Source organism: Triturus cristatus, chromosome 2_2 (genome assembly GCF_964204655.1).
Source record: "Triturus cristatus chromosome 2_2, aTriCri1.1, whole genome shotgun sequence".
Classification (NCBI taxonomy): Eukaryota; Metazoa; Chordata; class Amphibia; order Caudata; family Salamandridae; genus Triturus; species Triturus cristatus.
In genome coordinates, this window is record NC_140582.1 from 1009883673 (window position 1) to 1009900723 (window position 17051).

General features: G+C 46.7%; 1 protein-coding gene across 2 annotated transcripts in view; it reads left to right on the forward strand.

The window, feature by feature from the left end:
* The window catches only part of WFS1 (wolframin ER transmembrane glycoprotein), a 397666-nt gene that overhangs the window by 250078 nt on the left and 130537 nt on the right, over positions 1-17051 (forward strand). For both annotated transcript variants that reach the window (XM_085642442.1, XM_085642443.1), the window contains one exon: positions 3602-3772. In XM_085642442.1, coding sequence (XP_085498568.1) covers positions 3602-3772 — 171 coding nt within the window. The remainder of the gene's footprint in view (positions 1-3601; positions 3773-17051) is intronic.

A 17051-nucleotide genomic window follows, 5' to 3' on the forward strand; every position in this document is an offset into this window, starting at 1 on the left:
CAGCCTGGACACATACATTAAATCACTAAAAGGCTCATGTAATCGGATTATCGTGGGGTATTTTAACTGCACGTTCGAGCCACTCGGCTTAGAAGACAGGAGGGTTACTAATGATGAGGATGTGGTGTCCCGTCTTTAATGCTCGCCCCAATTAAGAAATGGACAGAAGTCGCCTTACAATTAAAAAGTCTAACATTGGAGAGGGGGCTTTGTGCAGCTAATGGGAGATCTAAATCGGACAGCAAAGGCGATCCAGCGGGTCAAGAAGCAGTAGGATCGATTATTTCCTTATTAATTTAGAATTTTGCCAAAGGGGACATGGAGGTCGTGATAAGACCAGAGAGCAATCATGATCCCCTTATATTGACATTAGATGTGAAAAGTTGTTTGACCACGAGTGGTAGTATGGATATTGTAACCGCAGACGTGATTATGTCTCACGACTGCCATAGGTTAAAATGGGCACGGGTCTCTGAGGATGAGGGCACTGTGATTCAAATCAAGTCAACACTTGCAGACTTCCTCACTGCCCTCTCGCAACTTGACCTTAATGAGGACACTCTTCCAGCCCTTACAGCAGTTCATGAGGTCCTGTTTGCCAAGCTGAAATCTTTTTTTATAAAACCCAAAACAAGAATTAATAGGCATTTTGTGTATAAATCAGCAAAATGGTATGACGGGACATGTAGGAATGCCTATAGGGTCTTAACTAAATCAATAAGGGCAGGTTTAACGCAGGAGGTAAGGAAATTGAGATCTGAATACAAGGCAACCCAACAACGGGCAAAGAAGGTCTACGATGAAAATAGATGAAGGGACTTGTTTGATGCAAGTAATGGGAAAAACTGTTGCCGATTCTGGCAACTAATGAAGTGGGGTGGCGATAATGCCGGTCCGGCACCAGTTAACAATGTCCCCCCAGAAGTCTGGGTTGCACATTATCAGACCCAATTTTCATCGCACGTAAATAATCCTGGGCAGTATCAATGTGTAGTCCCGGAGTCAGTCCTAACATTTACCTTAGTGGAAATAGAACGCGCTCTTTATGGGGTAGCTGCAGGTAGAGCCCCGGGCCCGGATTGTATCCCGGCGGATATATTTAAATCTGACCGGGAGAATTGGCTGAAATATATTCTTATTTTTGCCAATGGTTTGGCTAGAGGAGCCCCTATCCCGGAATCCTGGCATGGGGCTGATATTATCCCCATATATAGAAAAGGGGATCGTGCTAGGCCAACTAACTTATCGGCCTATAAGCCTTATAGACACTATGCAAATGTTGGTGGCTAGATTAGTGCTAAGCAGGGTAAATAGGTGGATTGATGATAATGAAATTCTATCCACCTATCGAGCAGGATTTCGTTCCCATGTTAGCAAGATCGACCAAGTTTTTAGATTTATGATGATATATTCTAATACAGTGGTCTTAGCTGGGGGTACCCTATATGCAGCATTCATAGATCTTAAATCTGCATTTGATCTAGTGCCCCGCAACAAACTATGGGACAGTCTTAAGGAAGTAGGGAAGCCCGCTGAGATTTTATCATTCATCATAAAACTACATGAATCTACCTATTCCCAAGTCCGGTGGGGTCAACAGGGTGAGGTAACCGAACGTTTCCCTGTGAACAAGGGAGTTCGGCAGGGGTGTGTTTTAGCCCCTACCCTTTTCTCTTTGTTCATTAATAATGTTTTCTTATACTATACTGAATATCCTACGGACGCTCCTACGCCGGCTGGTTCTAGGGTTCCTCTTTTGCAGACTACACTTTAATCTTGTCTAAAACACAAGTTGGTATGCAAAGAGCCCTCAATAGAGTGTCTTTTTTGTAATGACCATGATCTTGTAGTCCATGTTGACAAGACAAAGTTCATGGTGTTACATAAATATAAAATAGTGAAAGCCAGAGTAGAAATGAATACTGCGTCCCTCAAACAAGCTGACTCATTTACATATCTAGGCGTTACAATGGGCAAAAGGATGAACTGGAAGCCACAGATGGATTTGTTAGTCTTAAGGCATAACCAACTAACAGGGGCCCTTTTAAAAGAACATCGCCTATCCCAAACTAAACCAATTGCTCAGGTTCTAACCATATACCAAGGGAAGGTTAGAGCCTCAATAATTTATGGAGCTGAACTTTGGGGCTTTGAAAATTTAGTTCCAGTAGTCCAAGCTCAGAACAAGTTTCTGAGGGCATTGACCGTCCTTCCTCAATCGACACCACTTAGACCCTTACTTTTAGATCTGGGGTGTATTTCTTTTGAGGAGGCTGCGGCCTTTAGACCCCTCGCCTATTGGCGAAGGCTTTGGACTACCCCGGAGTTGGCTCCTTATGCGCAAGCTGTTAAATATATTAGAGAAGCTGACAAATCCAATAAAATCACATGGTTACTAAAGATCAAGGCTACTTTATCGGATATGGGCCTCAACCATTTGTGGGTGGACCCAGAAGGGAACTCTTTCCCCTCAAAAACAGATTTTAAAGCCTTCTATAGGGCGATGATGTGTCAGGAGTCGCTTTCTCAGCTGAATGGCGCTTCCTTAACAGGTCTCTTCTTGGATCGTAAAATTGAATACAGGCTGGAGGCCTATTGGAGTACCATTATGAGCCCTGGTGATAGGAAGCTGTATCACCAATTCAGAGTGGGCACTCTCCCCTTAAAATCTTTTACAAAAAAGTGGGGGAATGAAGAAGATACAAAATGTCATTCTTGCCCATGTGAGGAAGAGACCTTACCGCATGTTCTGTTTGTGCGCCCTGCATACAAGGGCCTTTGTCACAAATGGCTCAAACCGCTTTGTGTTAAAATAGGAACAAGAGCTTGCCAAACGGCTCTGCGTATCTTAAGAACTGATACTAGTGAAGTCATGATTATTGCCATGGCTACATTTTGCAGCTGGACATGGGCCCTTAGACGGGATAGGCTGCATGGTACTACGTAACTGATTTTATTGAGTGTCATGGTGTTTTTAGTTTCTTCTTATCTAATTTGCTTATAAGATGAAGTGTCTTACCAAAACTTGTGTATTTATGGATATAATTCTCCTTTTTTTTTAGGAATTTCTATTGGGTTTTAAGTAGAAAAGGATTTTTATTATGAATTTTATCATGTGATATTTTTAATGTTTCTTAAAAAGTATTCCTTGTTTTTTCATTTTGTTTGTTTATATGGGTCTTTTATAATTGTTCATGATCGAATAAAGACTAACTAATAATAATACAAGGAGGCAGAAAACAAAAAGTCATGGCAACATCGGGAAACTGGACTGCCTGTCAAGTGACTCTAGGTAGGCAGAAAGTCATAACACAAACCACAACATAGTCACATTTAGGTTGGTTAGGTGAATTGTTGTTAAATCAATCCATCCCACTTATGCAGTACAACCATAGGGAATTGTTTATCATTGAAACCATATCACCTACACTTTCTCTTGCCCGGGAAAGATCATTTGACTAAACCTGTTCTGCTTTCATTATCATCTAGCCCTTTTTGTTGGGTAAAACCACATACTATTTATTCTGCCCAAGTGATCCTACAATGCAGAGATCAATGAACTGTGAACCATACTATATCAATGTAATTTTCATTGTTTTAGGCATAACGTCTGAGAATGAACAGGAGGTGAAGAATTTATGCAATGAGACTGACTTAGAAAGAACAGTGAGAAAAGCTGCATTAGTCATGTACTGGAGATTAAACCCAAATAAAAAAAAGAAAGTGCCTGTCTCTGAATTGCTTGAAAATGTTGGACAAGTCAACTCCGAAGGTCAGTATGAATTCATCAATTTCTTCCATTGTGGCTAAGGTATGCAAAAAAGGATCCATTTAAACACTTTCCTCAATGGTAATTTATTACATTATTAAACTGCTTGTTGTATACTTGTGAAATTGATTCTTGAATGTGCATGCTAATCTGTTGAATATTTCATGCAGGCTTCTAGCTGTGAGCTCATTCAAAGTGATTATAATATCGTCATCTTTTAGTCTGTCTTTTTCTTGATAAAAACTAAACTACATATAGATAAGATTTGAAAGAAAAAACTCACCAAGCTACCACATAGGTATCCACATATCTAGATAGGCCCATGTTAGTTGTAGTTTTGATTCTTAAATTCAACTGATGCCAGACGCTATTGGGATAGCTCACGTTCCTCATATTAGACCCATAACACGAGGTTGATAAATGTGTTGTTAATTTGCAAAGGGGAATGAGGCTAAGTGAGGCTTGAAAGTTTGTACAAAAAAAATCTAGGTTTTCCCAGTTTCAGTAGAAAAGTATAATTTTATTAAAAACACTGAAGCTAATATTGTACAGGCTTTCTTTAGTGTGCCAGCAGCCATAACAACATCAAAGATAAACAAAAACATGTCAAAACATGTCAAAGGAATCACAAAGCCGAGCTTGCTTCTGCAAATGCAGCCTCCACTGAGATTCTTCCTTCTTTCTTGCTGCAAGACGAAGAGTCCCACCACAAGCAGAGAGCACACAATTACCAATATTAAGTAAATTAAGGTCCACAAAGGTCCTACTAGATAAAAGAAGCTCCAATAAAGAAAGAAAAGTTATAAAGGACCTATTAAGGGGTCCTTATCATGGGAGGGGTACTGTTTGCTTTTGAGTCTGTGTTCCCCAAAATTTGAGAAATCTACAGTTTTACTTTCAACCACAGAGGCTACAATTATGAAGGTCCACGTTTTGCAATCAGTCACACTTGTAGCAACACTAACAATTAATTTGAAACACAATTTGCAAGTGTGAGACCAATCTGCAGCCTAAAATATATCCTGGAGGCAGCCAACTAAAATAAAGGACATTTAGGCAAAGTTTTACTGGCAGAATGTGCACTATACTCACCTATGCCTACCCAGCAAACCTGTCGCAGCATAGGCATCTAGCTTGCCACAATCGACACTTAAACATACTGAAATGGATGAAGGTAGGAAAAGAGAAGGTAAACGGAAGATCGGCAGTGTTCAGTTGTTAGGCCCAATGACACTGGAAAACATGCAGGTTGGGGTTAACTGGAATAGCCAGATAAAACAGATAGTAATCTTGGTGTGTCATATATGGACTGCTGGGCTGTGAATAGGTGAGGACTTGGAAAATGATTATTTTGATGCACTCCTTTTTTTCATTCTTTGAATATGTACCGAATAAATCTTATTACAATTTACCAGTGATTTCTTACATTTTCATTACTACACTGGTAACTAGCTGGTGGCTAGCCGTACAGATACCAAAGCAGCAGCTGTCTATATGGTGTGTAGATTGTTGAAGCCATGTCTATATGGTGTGTAGATTGTTGAAGCCAGAATGTGGAGGCTTCAGAGATCTTGTTGTCCAGGCAGTCCGACGTTTGGATGACTAACAGCCTGATTTAGAGTTTGGTGGACTGGATACCCTGTCCGCTTTATTACAAGCACATTTATCCTCTTGCCTTTTTATTGGTTGGACATGAACTCCATTATGTTTGTGATGGACTACCTTATATGGAAAGCTCTTAATCAGGCCCTCAATACTTCTGGAGTCACAAATGATCGATTGGATTGGTAAACGGTCTAAATATCGAGTTTTTAATTTTGACCTACAATAATATCGAGTTTGAAATATCGTAGGAACACGATATCGAAGTCAAGAATATCGACTACCAGAATATCGACCTGAAGGTAAGAAATATCGTTTTTGTTAATATCGAAGTTAGTAATATCGATAGCAAAAATATCGATGTTACTAATATCGATATTTATATTAGTGTTATGTATTTTATTATGTATTTTATATGTGTGTTTATATTTTTTGTTAATTATTGTACTCGTTTTAGAATATATGTATAAACTTTTTAGAAGTTAGTAATTGTTTTTTAAAGTAAATTATGCGTTTTAGTACCGTAGCGGGTTGTGGGTTTATAGGGGAATAGGGTGGGAAGTAATTTAATTATATTAAATTAATGTAAAATTTTTAGGAATTAGTCATTATTTTTAAGTAAATGTTGCGTTTTAGTTTTGTAGCGGGTTGTAGGTTTATAGGGGAATAGGGTGGGAAGTAATTTAGTTGTAATTAAGTAATTATTTATTTTTATTTATTGGTATTGCTAATTTTATGTTAAATAATGTATTGGTAATTAATAATTTATTGGTAATTAATTGTTATTATTGTATTAATTGGTAATTATATTAAGTGTTAATGTATTATTGAAGTGTGTTGTAAGTTTATAGGGCAATAGGGTGGGCAGTAATTTAATTGTAATTAATTATTTATTACTTGCTAAATGTTTTTTATAATGTGTTTTGGTATTATTTCGTAATTAATTAATAATAATTATTTAATTGTATTTATCATCAATTAATTGTTAATTAATTATTAATTGGTAATTATTTGTAAGTACTTATTTGTTGTTATTGTTAATTCATTTATTGTTATTTAATAATTACATTTAAAAAAAAAAAAATTTTTTAATGTAATTATTAGTAAGTTATTTTTTACCCCTATGCTATCCAACACTTTCCCTACTGTTGCACTCTCTAGAGTTGGAATAGTAATTTTAACCTCTATGCTATCCAACACTTTCCCTACTTTTGCACTCTCTGGAGTTGATATAGTAATTTTTACCTCTACGCTTTCCAACACTTTCCCTACTGTTGCACTCTCTGGAGTTGATATAGTAATTTTTACCTCTACGCTTTCCAACACTTTCCCTACTGTTGCACTCTCTGGAGTTGGAATAGTAATTTTAACCCCTACGCTATCCACCACTTTCCCTACTGTTGCACTCTCTGGAGTTGGAATAGTAATTTTTACCTCTACACTATCCAATATTTACTGTTTTAGTTAATGTAGTGTATAATTTATTTAACAATTGTTTAAAAAAAATTCTTATATATATTTTTATTTATATTGTTGTATGTGTATGTATTTATAATTTATAAAATGTTTTTAAACAATTTATAAGCTATTACAATAATTAATTGTAAATATTAAGTAAGTATATATATATTATATTTTATAGGTATATGGTAATTTTTTTTATATTATATCTATTACTTCTAATTTTAAACATTTTTAACTGTTTATTTTAAATATATGTATCATTTACTTTATTTTACATACATTTTTAACATTAAAAAACCCCCAATATTTTTAACGATATTTTTGACAACGTGATTTTTTCCCTCTATTTTTGTACTTACCATAATGTAGATAGGACTTTGATATTCTTGACAGCGATATTTCGGCTCCGATATTTTTAACGTTGATATTTTGGACGTCGATATTCTGTCAGTGATTCCGATTGGATTATTATTGAGGACATATCAAGTTGTTTTAAACCTTTTTCCGGTTTTCATTTGTACTTTACAGTGAGTTTTTGAAAACCTACAGATGGCTAATTTTGACTCTTGAATACTGACAAGTTAGATCTGTGTAGGTATGAGGTCCATCAAATGGAAGAACGTAATAGGAGAAAGATCATTACTGTCATTGAGAGATGCAAAGTTTTTTTGCAGTAAGAATAAGGGGGATTCTATGGAGGACTACTTGACTTCTTTGATATTTATCAGCGCGTTTGACTCGGAGGACGTTAATTATCACCAGGTCTTTAGAAACCAAATCCAATTGAAACTAAAATGCAAAAAGGTACAAGAAAGTCTTGGTCTAGCACAGACATTTCTTTAAATGCTATCAATAAGGAGGCGTTTGTTGTTCCCTTAAAGAAAAAGCCTGAGGGAGACTTGTGATATAAAAAACTTGCACCCCATTTCATTACCTGCTCCTGCTAAGATCTTGGAGAAGCATTTAAATCAGGAATTAGCTAAGTGCTTACTGGATCAAGAACTTCTAGATCCTTCCCAAAATGTATTCAGGAAAAATCATAGCACTGAATCAGCGCTCGTAGCGACCTCCGATTTTATTCAGAGACAAGTTAATCAGGGAGGGAAGGCAATCCTGGTTTTCCTCGACCTGTCAGCAGCCTGGTGCCGATCACGATCCGGTAAAAACCGGGTACGAACCGTCGGACGGAGCATATTCTCCGTCCGACGCGTACCCGGTCGTCAAAATATACAAACATGGAATTACGATTCGCACGGAAACTCCATTTCCGTACGAATCGTACAAAACCCCGACCGACGAAAATAAACATACAAATGTGATCCGGGAAAGCGCCGACGTGACGTCGGGATGCACGCAGCCTGCCATTCACGGACCAGGAATCACGATTCGCACTGACGTCATCCCGCACGGTGAATATTTTCCGGCTGCCAAAAAGTGCCGGGAAATGAGGACGACGCGAACAAGGAGTACCTGTACGCGACGGACAGACATGGACCCGAACCTACGCGTCATCCCGGCCCTCATAGCAGTCGACCTCCTCTACAGGTTCGGACGCAGACGCCGCAGAAGGTCAGAACAACAAAGGGAGGGGGAAAAGGGGGGGGGGGCAGGACCAGGGGCAGGCCACAAAACACCCACCAAAGTCACACAGCACACATGCCCTGGACATACCTGACCCCCAGGCCCTGGTCACTACGAGGGGGTGGGGGCATTTCCAGCAAAGCCAACGTCCGCCACAACGGAAGTGCCTGACGACGCGAACCGGCAACACAACAATACAGGTACGTCCCGTACCCACGCCTTAAGAGCGTGGGTACGAGTCGTACCCCGCCCACACCTACACCCACGTGGCAAAGGCCTGGGGACGGCCCGCACAAGCATCACATAGCGTGGGGACGCATATGTACGGACCGTACCCCCACCCGCGTACGTATGTAGCGTACCCCCACCCCAACAGTGTAAGTACGACCCGTACCCTCACACACGTACGTATGGAGCGTACCCCCCACCCCAACAGTGTAAGTACGACCCGTACCCTCACGCATACGTATGGAGCATACCTCCTACCCCAACAGTGTAAGTACGACCCGTACCCTCACCCGCGTACGTATGGAGCGTACCCCCCACCCCAACAGTGTAAGTACGACCTGTACCCTCACGGGTGTACGTATGGAGCGTACCCCCAACCGCAACAGTGTAAGTACAACCCGTACCCTCACCCGCGTACGTATGGAGCGTACCCCCCACCCCAACAGTGTAAGTACGACCCGTACCCTCACCGGCGTACGTATGGAGCGTACCCCCACCCCAACAGTGTAAGTACGACCCGTACCCTCACCCGCGGACGTATGGAGCGTACCCCCCACCCCAACAGTGTAAGTACGACCCGTACCCTCACCCGCGTACGTATGGAGCGTACTCCCCACCCCAACAGTGTAAGTACGACCCGTACCCTCACACGCGTACGTATGGAGCGTACCCCCACCCCAACAGTGTAAGTACGACCCGTACCCTCGCACGCGTACGTATGGAGCGTACCCCCCACCCCAACAGTGTAAGTACGACCCGTACCCTCACCCGCGTACGTATACGTCCCACCCCAACAGTGTAAGTACGACCCGTACCCTCACCCGCGTATGCATGGAGCGTACCCCCACCCCAACCGTGTAGGTACGACACGTACCCCCACCTCGTATGCATGGAGCTAACCCACACCTGTGTATGTTCTAAGCGTACATATCGTGAAATAGGAGGGGTGGGTGCAGAGTCCTTCCAGCAGTGCCCAGAGACAGGAGGGGTGGGTGCAGAGTCCTCCCAGCAGTGCCCAGACACAGGAGGGGTGGGTGCCTATCACTCACAGCAGTGCCCAGAGACAGGAGGGGTGGGTGCAGAGTCCTCCCAGCAGTGCCCAGACACAGGAGGGGTGGGTGCAGAGTCCTCCCAGCAGTGCCCAGACACAGGAGGGGTGGGTGCAGAGTCCTCCCAGCAGTGCCCAGACACAGGAGGGGTGGGTGCAGAGTCCTCCCAGCAGTGCCCAGACACAGGAGGGGTGGGTGCAGAGTCCTCCCAGCAGTGCCCAGACACAGGAGGGGTGGGTGCAGAGTCCTCCCAGCAGTGCCCAGAGACAGGCGGGGTGGGTGCAGAGTCCTCCCAGCAGTGCCCAGACACAGGAGGGGTGGGTGCAGAGTCCTCCCAGCAGTGCCCCGACACAGGAGGGGTGGGTGCCTATCACTCACAGTAGTGCCCAGAGACAGGAGGGGTGGGTGCAGAGTCCTCCCAGCAGTGCCCAGACACAGGAGGGGTGGGTGCAGAGTCCTCCCAGCAGTGCCCAGACACAGGAGGGGTGGGTGCAGAGTCCTCCGAGCAGTGCCCAGACACAGGAGGGGTGGGTGCAGAGTCCTCCCAGCAGTGCCCAGAGACAGGAGGGGTGGGTGCCTATCACTCACAGCAGTGCCCAGAGACAGGAGGGGTGGGTGCAGAGTCCTCCCAGCAGTGCCCAGACACAGGAGAGGTGGGTGCAGAGGCTCCCAGCATTGCCCATGGAAAAAATATAAGGGTGGAGTACCCACAGATCAAATTGCCACAATTGTCAGTCAGGTGCAAAAAGACCCTGCAGTACATGTACCACATGTGTGCGAGGCTGGGAGTACACACATGCATAGCGCCTAAAAGAGAACATGTCCACATGAAGTCTTGTCAACAGTCTACATACACAAGTACAGTGACCACCAAGGATGCCATGAATGATGCAGGTGGAGACATCGCTCAGCATGCATGTGCAAAGTTGAAGGAGTCCGTCACACCCCCAGCTGATGTAGACACAGCTCAGCACCACATAGTGGAAACACCCTGCAGGGAAGATGTCAGGGTACACAGAGGTGGGAACACACCTTGGGACAATTTCACCATGCAGTAACTGCTTACATGAACACCTTGTGATGGCACACAGATACCAGGGTCCCCCCTATGACCAGCACACTACTACATTTCCCACACACCAAACACATGTTCACCACCCAAAATCATGTAGCAGCCCCACCAACAGCAATACCAGAAAAGCAGTAGTGATCTAAGGAAAAAAAAATTGGCTTTATTCAGCATCACCAAAAAATGTTTGTGTGGATAAAGTTCAATATTTACAAAGCCCATAGGGCAGTCCATGAGTCACAGCTGGATGCGGGACACAGTGGGACGCGTGTCCCCTAGCTTGCCTGCACTGTCAGACTCCTTCGTCTTCCACAACGGGGAGGGCATCATGTGGGGGGGGAAGGACCAGACACCGCAGGGACATGAGGGCGAAGGGTAGGCGTCGTGGGTTCAGGGATGGAGGACTCCACCACAGGGGGTGGGGCAGGGCCAAAGGCGGAGGCCAGGATGTCTCTGCACACCTTAGCAAGGTCCCCTGCACCCGAAGGAACCACAGGCCCCAAGGAGGTGGGGGGGCGGAGGGATGGGTCGCGGGACTCAACCACCCTGACCGGGGACTCCCTTGACCGCTTGCGGGGTGGTATCACAGTGGGGCTCAGGGACAGAGCGGCCATGAAGGAGTCCTTGCCGGATATGTGGCCAGGAGAGCTGAGGGGAGGGGATTTGGAGGGAGTGGATTGGGTGGAATGCGGACTCCCACTCTGGCTGCATGACTTGCGTTTGCCCCCCGACCCAGTGGGTGTGCCTACTTCACCCTGTGTGTGCGTGCCAGGAGGTGTGCGTATGACCTTCCCTGCTGGTGTGGTGCCTGTGTCTGTTGTGGTGGGTGCATGCTGACGTCTGGGTGTACGTGGGACAGGCATGGGAGTGGGAAGTGTGGATGGGGCAGGGGTAGGGGGTGGGACGTAGCGCTGCAGGAGACCCACTGCTGCAGTCAGTGTTGAGTCTATGGACCTCAGCAACTGGCGTTGGTTTGCCAGCGATGAAAAAATGCCCTCCAAGTATGCCTCCATGTTGTGCAGCACTTGGCTGTGGCCATGGAGGACATTAAGGATCGCAGCCTGACCAACCTGCAACTGCCGCTGGATGTCCACAGACTCAGCATTGGCGGCAGCAGTGGAGACAGGGGCAGGGGGTGCGGTGCCTGGCAGGAAGGAGACATGTGGTGACCGGGCACGCTGGGAAGGGACACAAGCAAGTTGGAGGCGGCTGATGGCAATGGAGGGGGCGGGGTGCGATGTTGTGCCGCTGTCAGCTGCTGGTGCAGCCTCCGCCCACTCGGAGAGATCATCCTTGGACCCGTCAGCTTCATATTCAGTCGTGCCAGTGGACAGGTCCTCGGCCTCACTCTCCTCCGCCTCAGTACCACTCAATGTGCCAGGCACGATGTCAACGCTGGCACTGGTGCTCGGTCCCTCCGCTCCGCCTGTGCTCATGTCTCCCTCCGTGTCCCCCGACGATGCTGTTGGCAAGGTGAAGAGACAGCAATTAATCACACACCTGTATACATATGTCACATGAGTCCAATCTACATAGGTTACAGTGCATAGCCTGCAAAGAAAGATCAGTAACACCTACAAAACAAGGTACAGATGTAGGGCATGCAACACACAGTTGGTTGACCCACCATGCCAATGAAAATCAATGGAGAGCATGTCACAATAGCAAATGACATGAAATGGAGTTTGACATAGGAGCCAGGCCCTGGGGACAATCCAGCACTGCATCTGCACCACACAGCGTAGCCGAAAATAGGGATGAGGAGGGACCATATCCATGAACTTGAGGCACATGCTGCATAGGTAATACTGAAAACATGCCCACCATGACTGGCTCACTGCACCTTGAGTGTATGTCCAGACAAACATCTTACACTGGCCAGACCTAGCAAGGAGAATTCTGTTTTTGACATGTAGGCTTGGCCCGCACCAACCACCCCCTACATGAGACAATTTGTTGAGACACAGGTGGCACTTACATCTCTTAGTCTGGGTGAAATACACAGGGGCTGCATAAATGCAAGATTGGACGCCAAATACCCAAGGTGCGCCTGTCCAAATAATCATGTACAAATGGCCACCATCAGATGATTGTAACAAGACACACAGGCACTGGCCACCGTGAGTATGAACAAGGAAAATCAGGTCAGGCTGTACAGTGGACACTTGTACTACATTTTACGTCATTATACATGGCGCCAGGGGACAATGGCACAGAGCACAACCTATGCTGTAGACACCGAGAGTGTCCACGTTTTGTGATGACACACATGACACCTAGGAAAATATGCCCCAGGGAACAGTAGTGGCCACACAACTCCATGGTCCTGAATGGGAATGACTGCAACACACGCCACCATCCCTGCACCATGCGTATCGCACACTCATGCACATCATGTCACAGGCCACAACATAGGACATGCGCGCTGTAAGGCATTACACTTGAGAGACTAACTCCCATGTCCCATGTCTGGACTCAGCATCAGTGCCAACTGACATGGAACCCACATGTACTGAACTGGACAGGGCACAGGCAAGGTCCCAAAACCTGTTACACACCACCCCCACACATGATGCTACAGGCATAGTTCACGTGGAGAAAGCGGCAGCCGACATTACCTTGTGAAGGAGTGACTACACACAGACCAGGGAACACATTGCAAGGAGGGGAAGGGAGGCAGGAGGCAGGAGAGCACCGCTATACTGTGGGTAACTGGATCTGCACAGCACCTTTAAACCCTGGCAGTGTATCCATGCAACTGTGCACTTACAAATGCTGGTGACACACAACAAACACACATGTACCTACCCCCTTCCTGCTGCTGCTTCTCCTGTAAGTGCCTCTCCAGTCAAGTCTGGAAATACCACCGCCAGCACACGCTTGTGGATGTGGGTCAGACGGCGGCGCCCGCGGTTCTTATGGGTCTCAGGTGCGTCCCCCCGCAGGACCCGTGCGATCCTCCGCGTCCAGCACCGGATATCCTGCCAGCGTTTCCTCACCTGGACCAGACGCCGCTTGCGACCATCCGCACTCCTCATTGCACTGACGGCGGTCAGCCATATCTGCTTCTTGGCAGAGGCGCCTACCTGTGAGGATGAACAAGTGACACTACATCAATACACCAGGCACATGTCACAGAGAGACATATTTGAACAAAATTGCTGTTTACAACAAGGCTTAGTATGCATCCAACGCATTGCACCTTTGTCATAGGGACATGATCCTCTGGGGAAGGGCAAAAGCAGTAAGTGCCATTGAAAGTACACAGGTGGAATGAGGGCAACGACACAATCAATGATCCAGGCTCACACTGTGCATCACAAGCTACACCAGGATTATGTGCAGCACCTCAAAGCAGTCACATGCCACAGGCCACTGACGCTACCGCAGCAGAGTACACAGACACACACAGGCACAGGACATTCACCTGCCATTGCCAAATGCAGCGACAAACCTCACTCTGCACATGTGCCACTAGACGGGGGGGGGGCTCACAGGTGTGGGGCTGGCTCTGCACGTCAGACACACAGCACTGCTCCCTGCTCACATCACATGGGCAGGGTATCTCCATCCCTCATGCAGCCCGGGTGCAACACTCCACATATGCACCCACCCACATGACAGGGGACTTACACACACACACACATGTCCTGGGTACGAACACATCATGTGGACACTCTCAGCACAGGTACACAGAACTAACACACATCTGTGGGTACAGTCACCTGTCACACTGGGCTGACCACATAATCACATGAGGACTGTAGAGGCTACATTCCCAGGAGGACAAGACAGGCAGATTGTGGCATGCACCATGCAGTGATTGTCACAGTAAACACAATGCAAGTGAGGACGGCAGACATGCACCACTGCATGCTCTGGCTGGGAGACATCAGGCATTCCCCCCCCTGGAACCCCCCCCTACAGTACATAGCATGTGTGTCACACCTGGACACAATGCCAGAAGTCACAGTCACAAAAAAGGGACACATGCACAAATGCATATCAACGGCCCGTACAGGCGTGTGTACGGTCCGTCTCACTATGGGTGTGCTCGCTTATGCGTACTCATAGTGATAGTGAGCGTACGCACGCGTGTACAGTCCGTATCACAATGGGTACGCATACGCGAGCACACCCATAGTGAGACGGACCGTACACACGCGTGTACGCTCACTATCACTATGGGTGTTCTCGCGTATGCGTACTCATAGTGGTACGGACCGTACACACGCCTGTACGCTCACTATCACTATGAGTACGCATACGCGAGCACACCCATAGTGGTACGGACCGTACACGCGTGCGTACGCTCACTATCACTATGGGTGTTCTCGCGTATGCGTACTCATAGTGGTACGGACCGTACACACGCCTGTACGCTCACTATCACTATGGGTACAGGCAGCACTCCCATAGTGATAGGGAACGGACACAGGCCCTCTTAGCGAAAGTACGGTGCCTTTCACACATCACAGTGGTGACAGGCAGCACACAGGAAGGAATAGGGCTGACATACTTGTCCATGGATGGACATCAAGGCATTGTCTGGCCAGTACTACATGTGTGGGGCACAGGTGTGAAAGGCTGTGATGTGGCACATTACTCCTGAGTGGAGAAGGCACCAGATGTATAATGAGATGTGTACAGATGTTATGTGTGACGGTGCAATGTGTGCCAGGCATGCCCTTAACTCCTTTGACATGTGTGCATGTCGTACTGCACACTTGGGATGAGCGTCAATGGCATGGCATGGTCCACAACACACGCAAGTGTCCCCTGATGCCCGGTACAGGGGTTACCACACCAGACATGTCACTACCCACGGTGCACGATGTGTCTGTCATGTATGTGTGGTGTGTTCCCATTAGGTTGATGTTGGAGCTCCCTCAAAAGCATCAGCTGTTGCAGCAACCAACATGTGTCTGTGTGTAGATGGACATGGCACACAGTTACGCACACCAGGCCACATGTGGTATCGGATGTGAGGTGCGTATGTATGCATGGGACACGGAGTAGCGTAACAAGGACATGTCTGCATCCTCTCTATGAATGTGTGGTGAGTAATCACATGTACACCTTCATGGCAAGGTGTGTGGGCTGTCCTAGTGTAATGTCATGTGACCTGTGGCTCTAGTGTTCCGCTACCAGTCTCTGCAATCGACATCCTATTTCTGCTGAAGTGTGGATGTATGTCACTCCTGTGTTGCGTCTGGCTGTTCACTTACACTGGGACACAGCTAATCCCATGCCATGGCATGTGGAGGTTCACAATCTCCGTGTGTAGCTGGGTCTTGGTAGGAGTGTCACCTGGCAGCCATACGTGTCCGGGGCATGTGGCACATACCTGACTCCGTATGTCGCATATGTGTATTGACAGATTAACATGTGCTCAGCACCAAAAAACTGTTGTTGTAGTGCACTCACTCTTCCTTGTCACTTCCAAATTACTGCAGAGCGCCGCCTCTTCCCCGAGCAATTCCGGACTTGTCTGACATGCGGGAGAATGACTGTATCTGGTGCTACCGCTTCCCCCAACCGTTGATTCTGGAGTTGACGGCGAGGCTGGCACCACACCTGCAACCGCTGCACAGGTATCCTACGGCACTGACACCCAAGCTGAAGGTAATGGCAGCCCTACATTTTCTTGCCACGGGTACCTTTCAAAATACCATAGCTCATGTTGGTGGCATGTCCCAGAGCATGTTCTGCCGTGTGCTGCATGATTTCTTAGAGGCCATGTTGCTTCACCTGGATGAGTTCATCCATTTCCCAACCCCTGAAATGTTGACTGGGGTCAAGCATGGATTCTATGCCCTGGGAGGGATGCCCCATGTCATTGGGTCCATAGATGGGACACATGTGGCTTTGGTACCACCACAGGCACAGGAGGTAGCGTACAGTAATCGCAAGCACTACCACTCCATCAATGCCCTTGTGGTGTGTCTGTCCAACATGGTGATTTCACATGTCTGTGCTCGTTTTCCAGGATCAGCACACGATGCCTACATCATGAGGCGTAGCAGGGTGCCTGAAATGATGATGCAGCTGCGCAACGAACGAGCATGTGTTGTTGGTGGGTACACTCTGTCTGTCCTGTATTTTGCGTAGACTTCCAGCACGACGGCTTCTCCTGTCCTACTTATGTCCATGTGGTTTCCATGTAGGGGACGCTGGCTATCCCAACATGCCATGGCTGATCACACCTCTCCGCAACCCCATCACACCGGCCCAGCTCCGCTACAACACCGCCCATGGCCGGACAAGGCGAGTGATAGAGAGGACATTT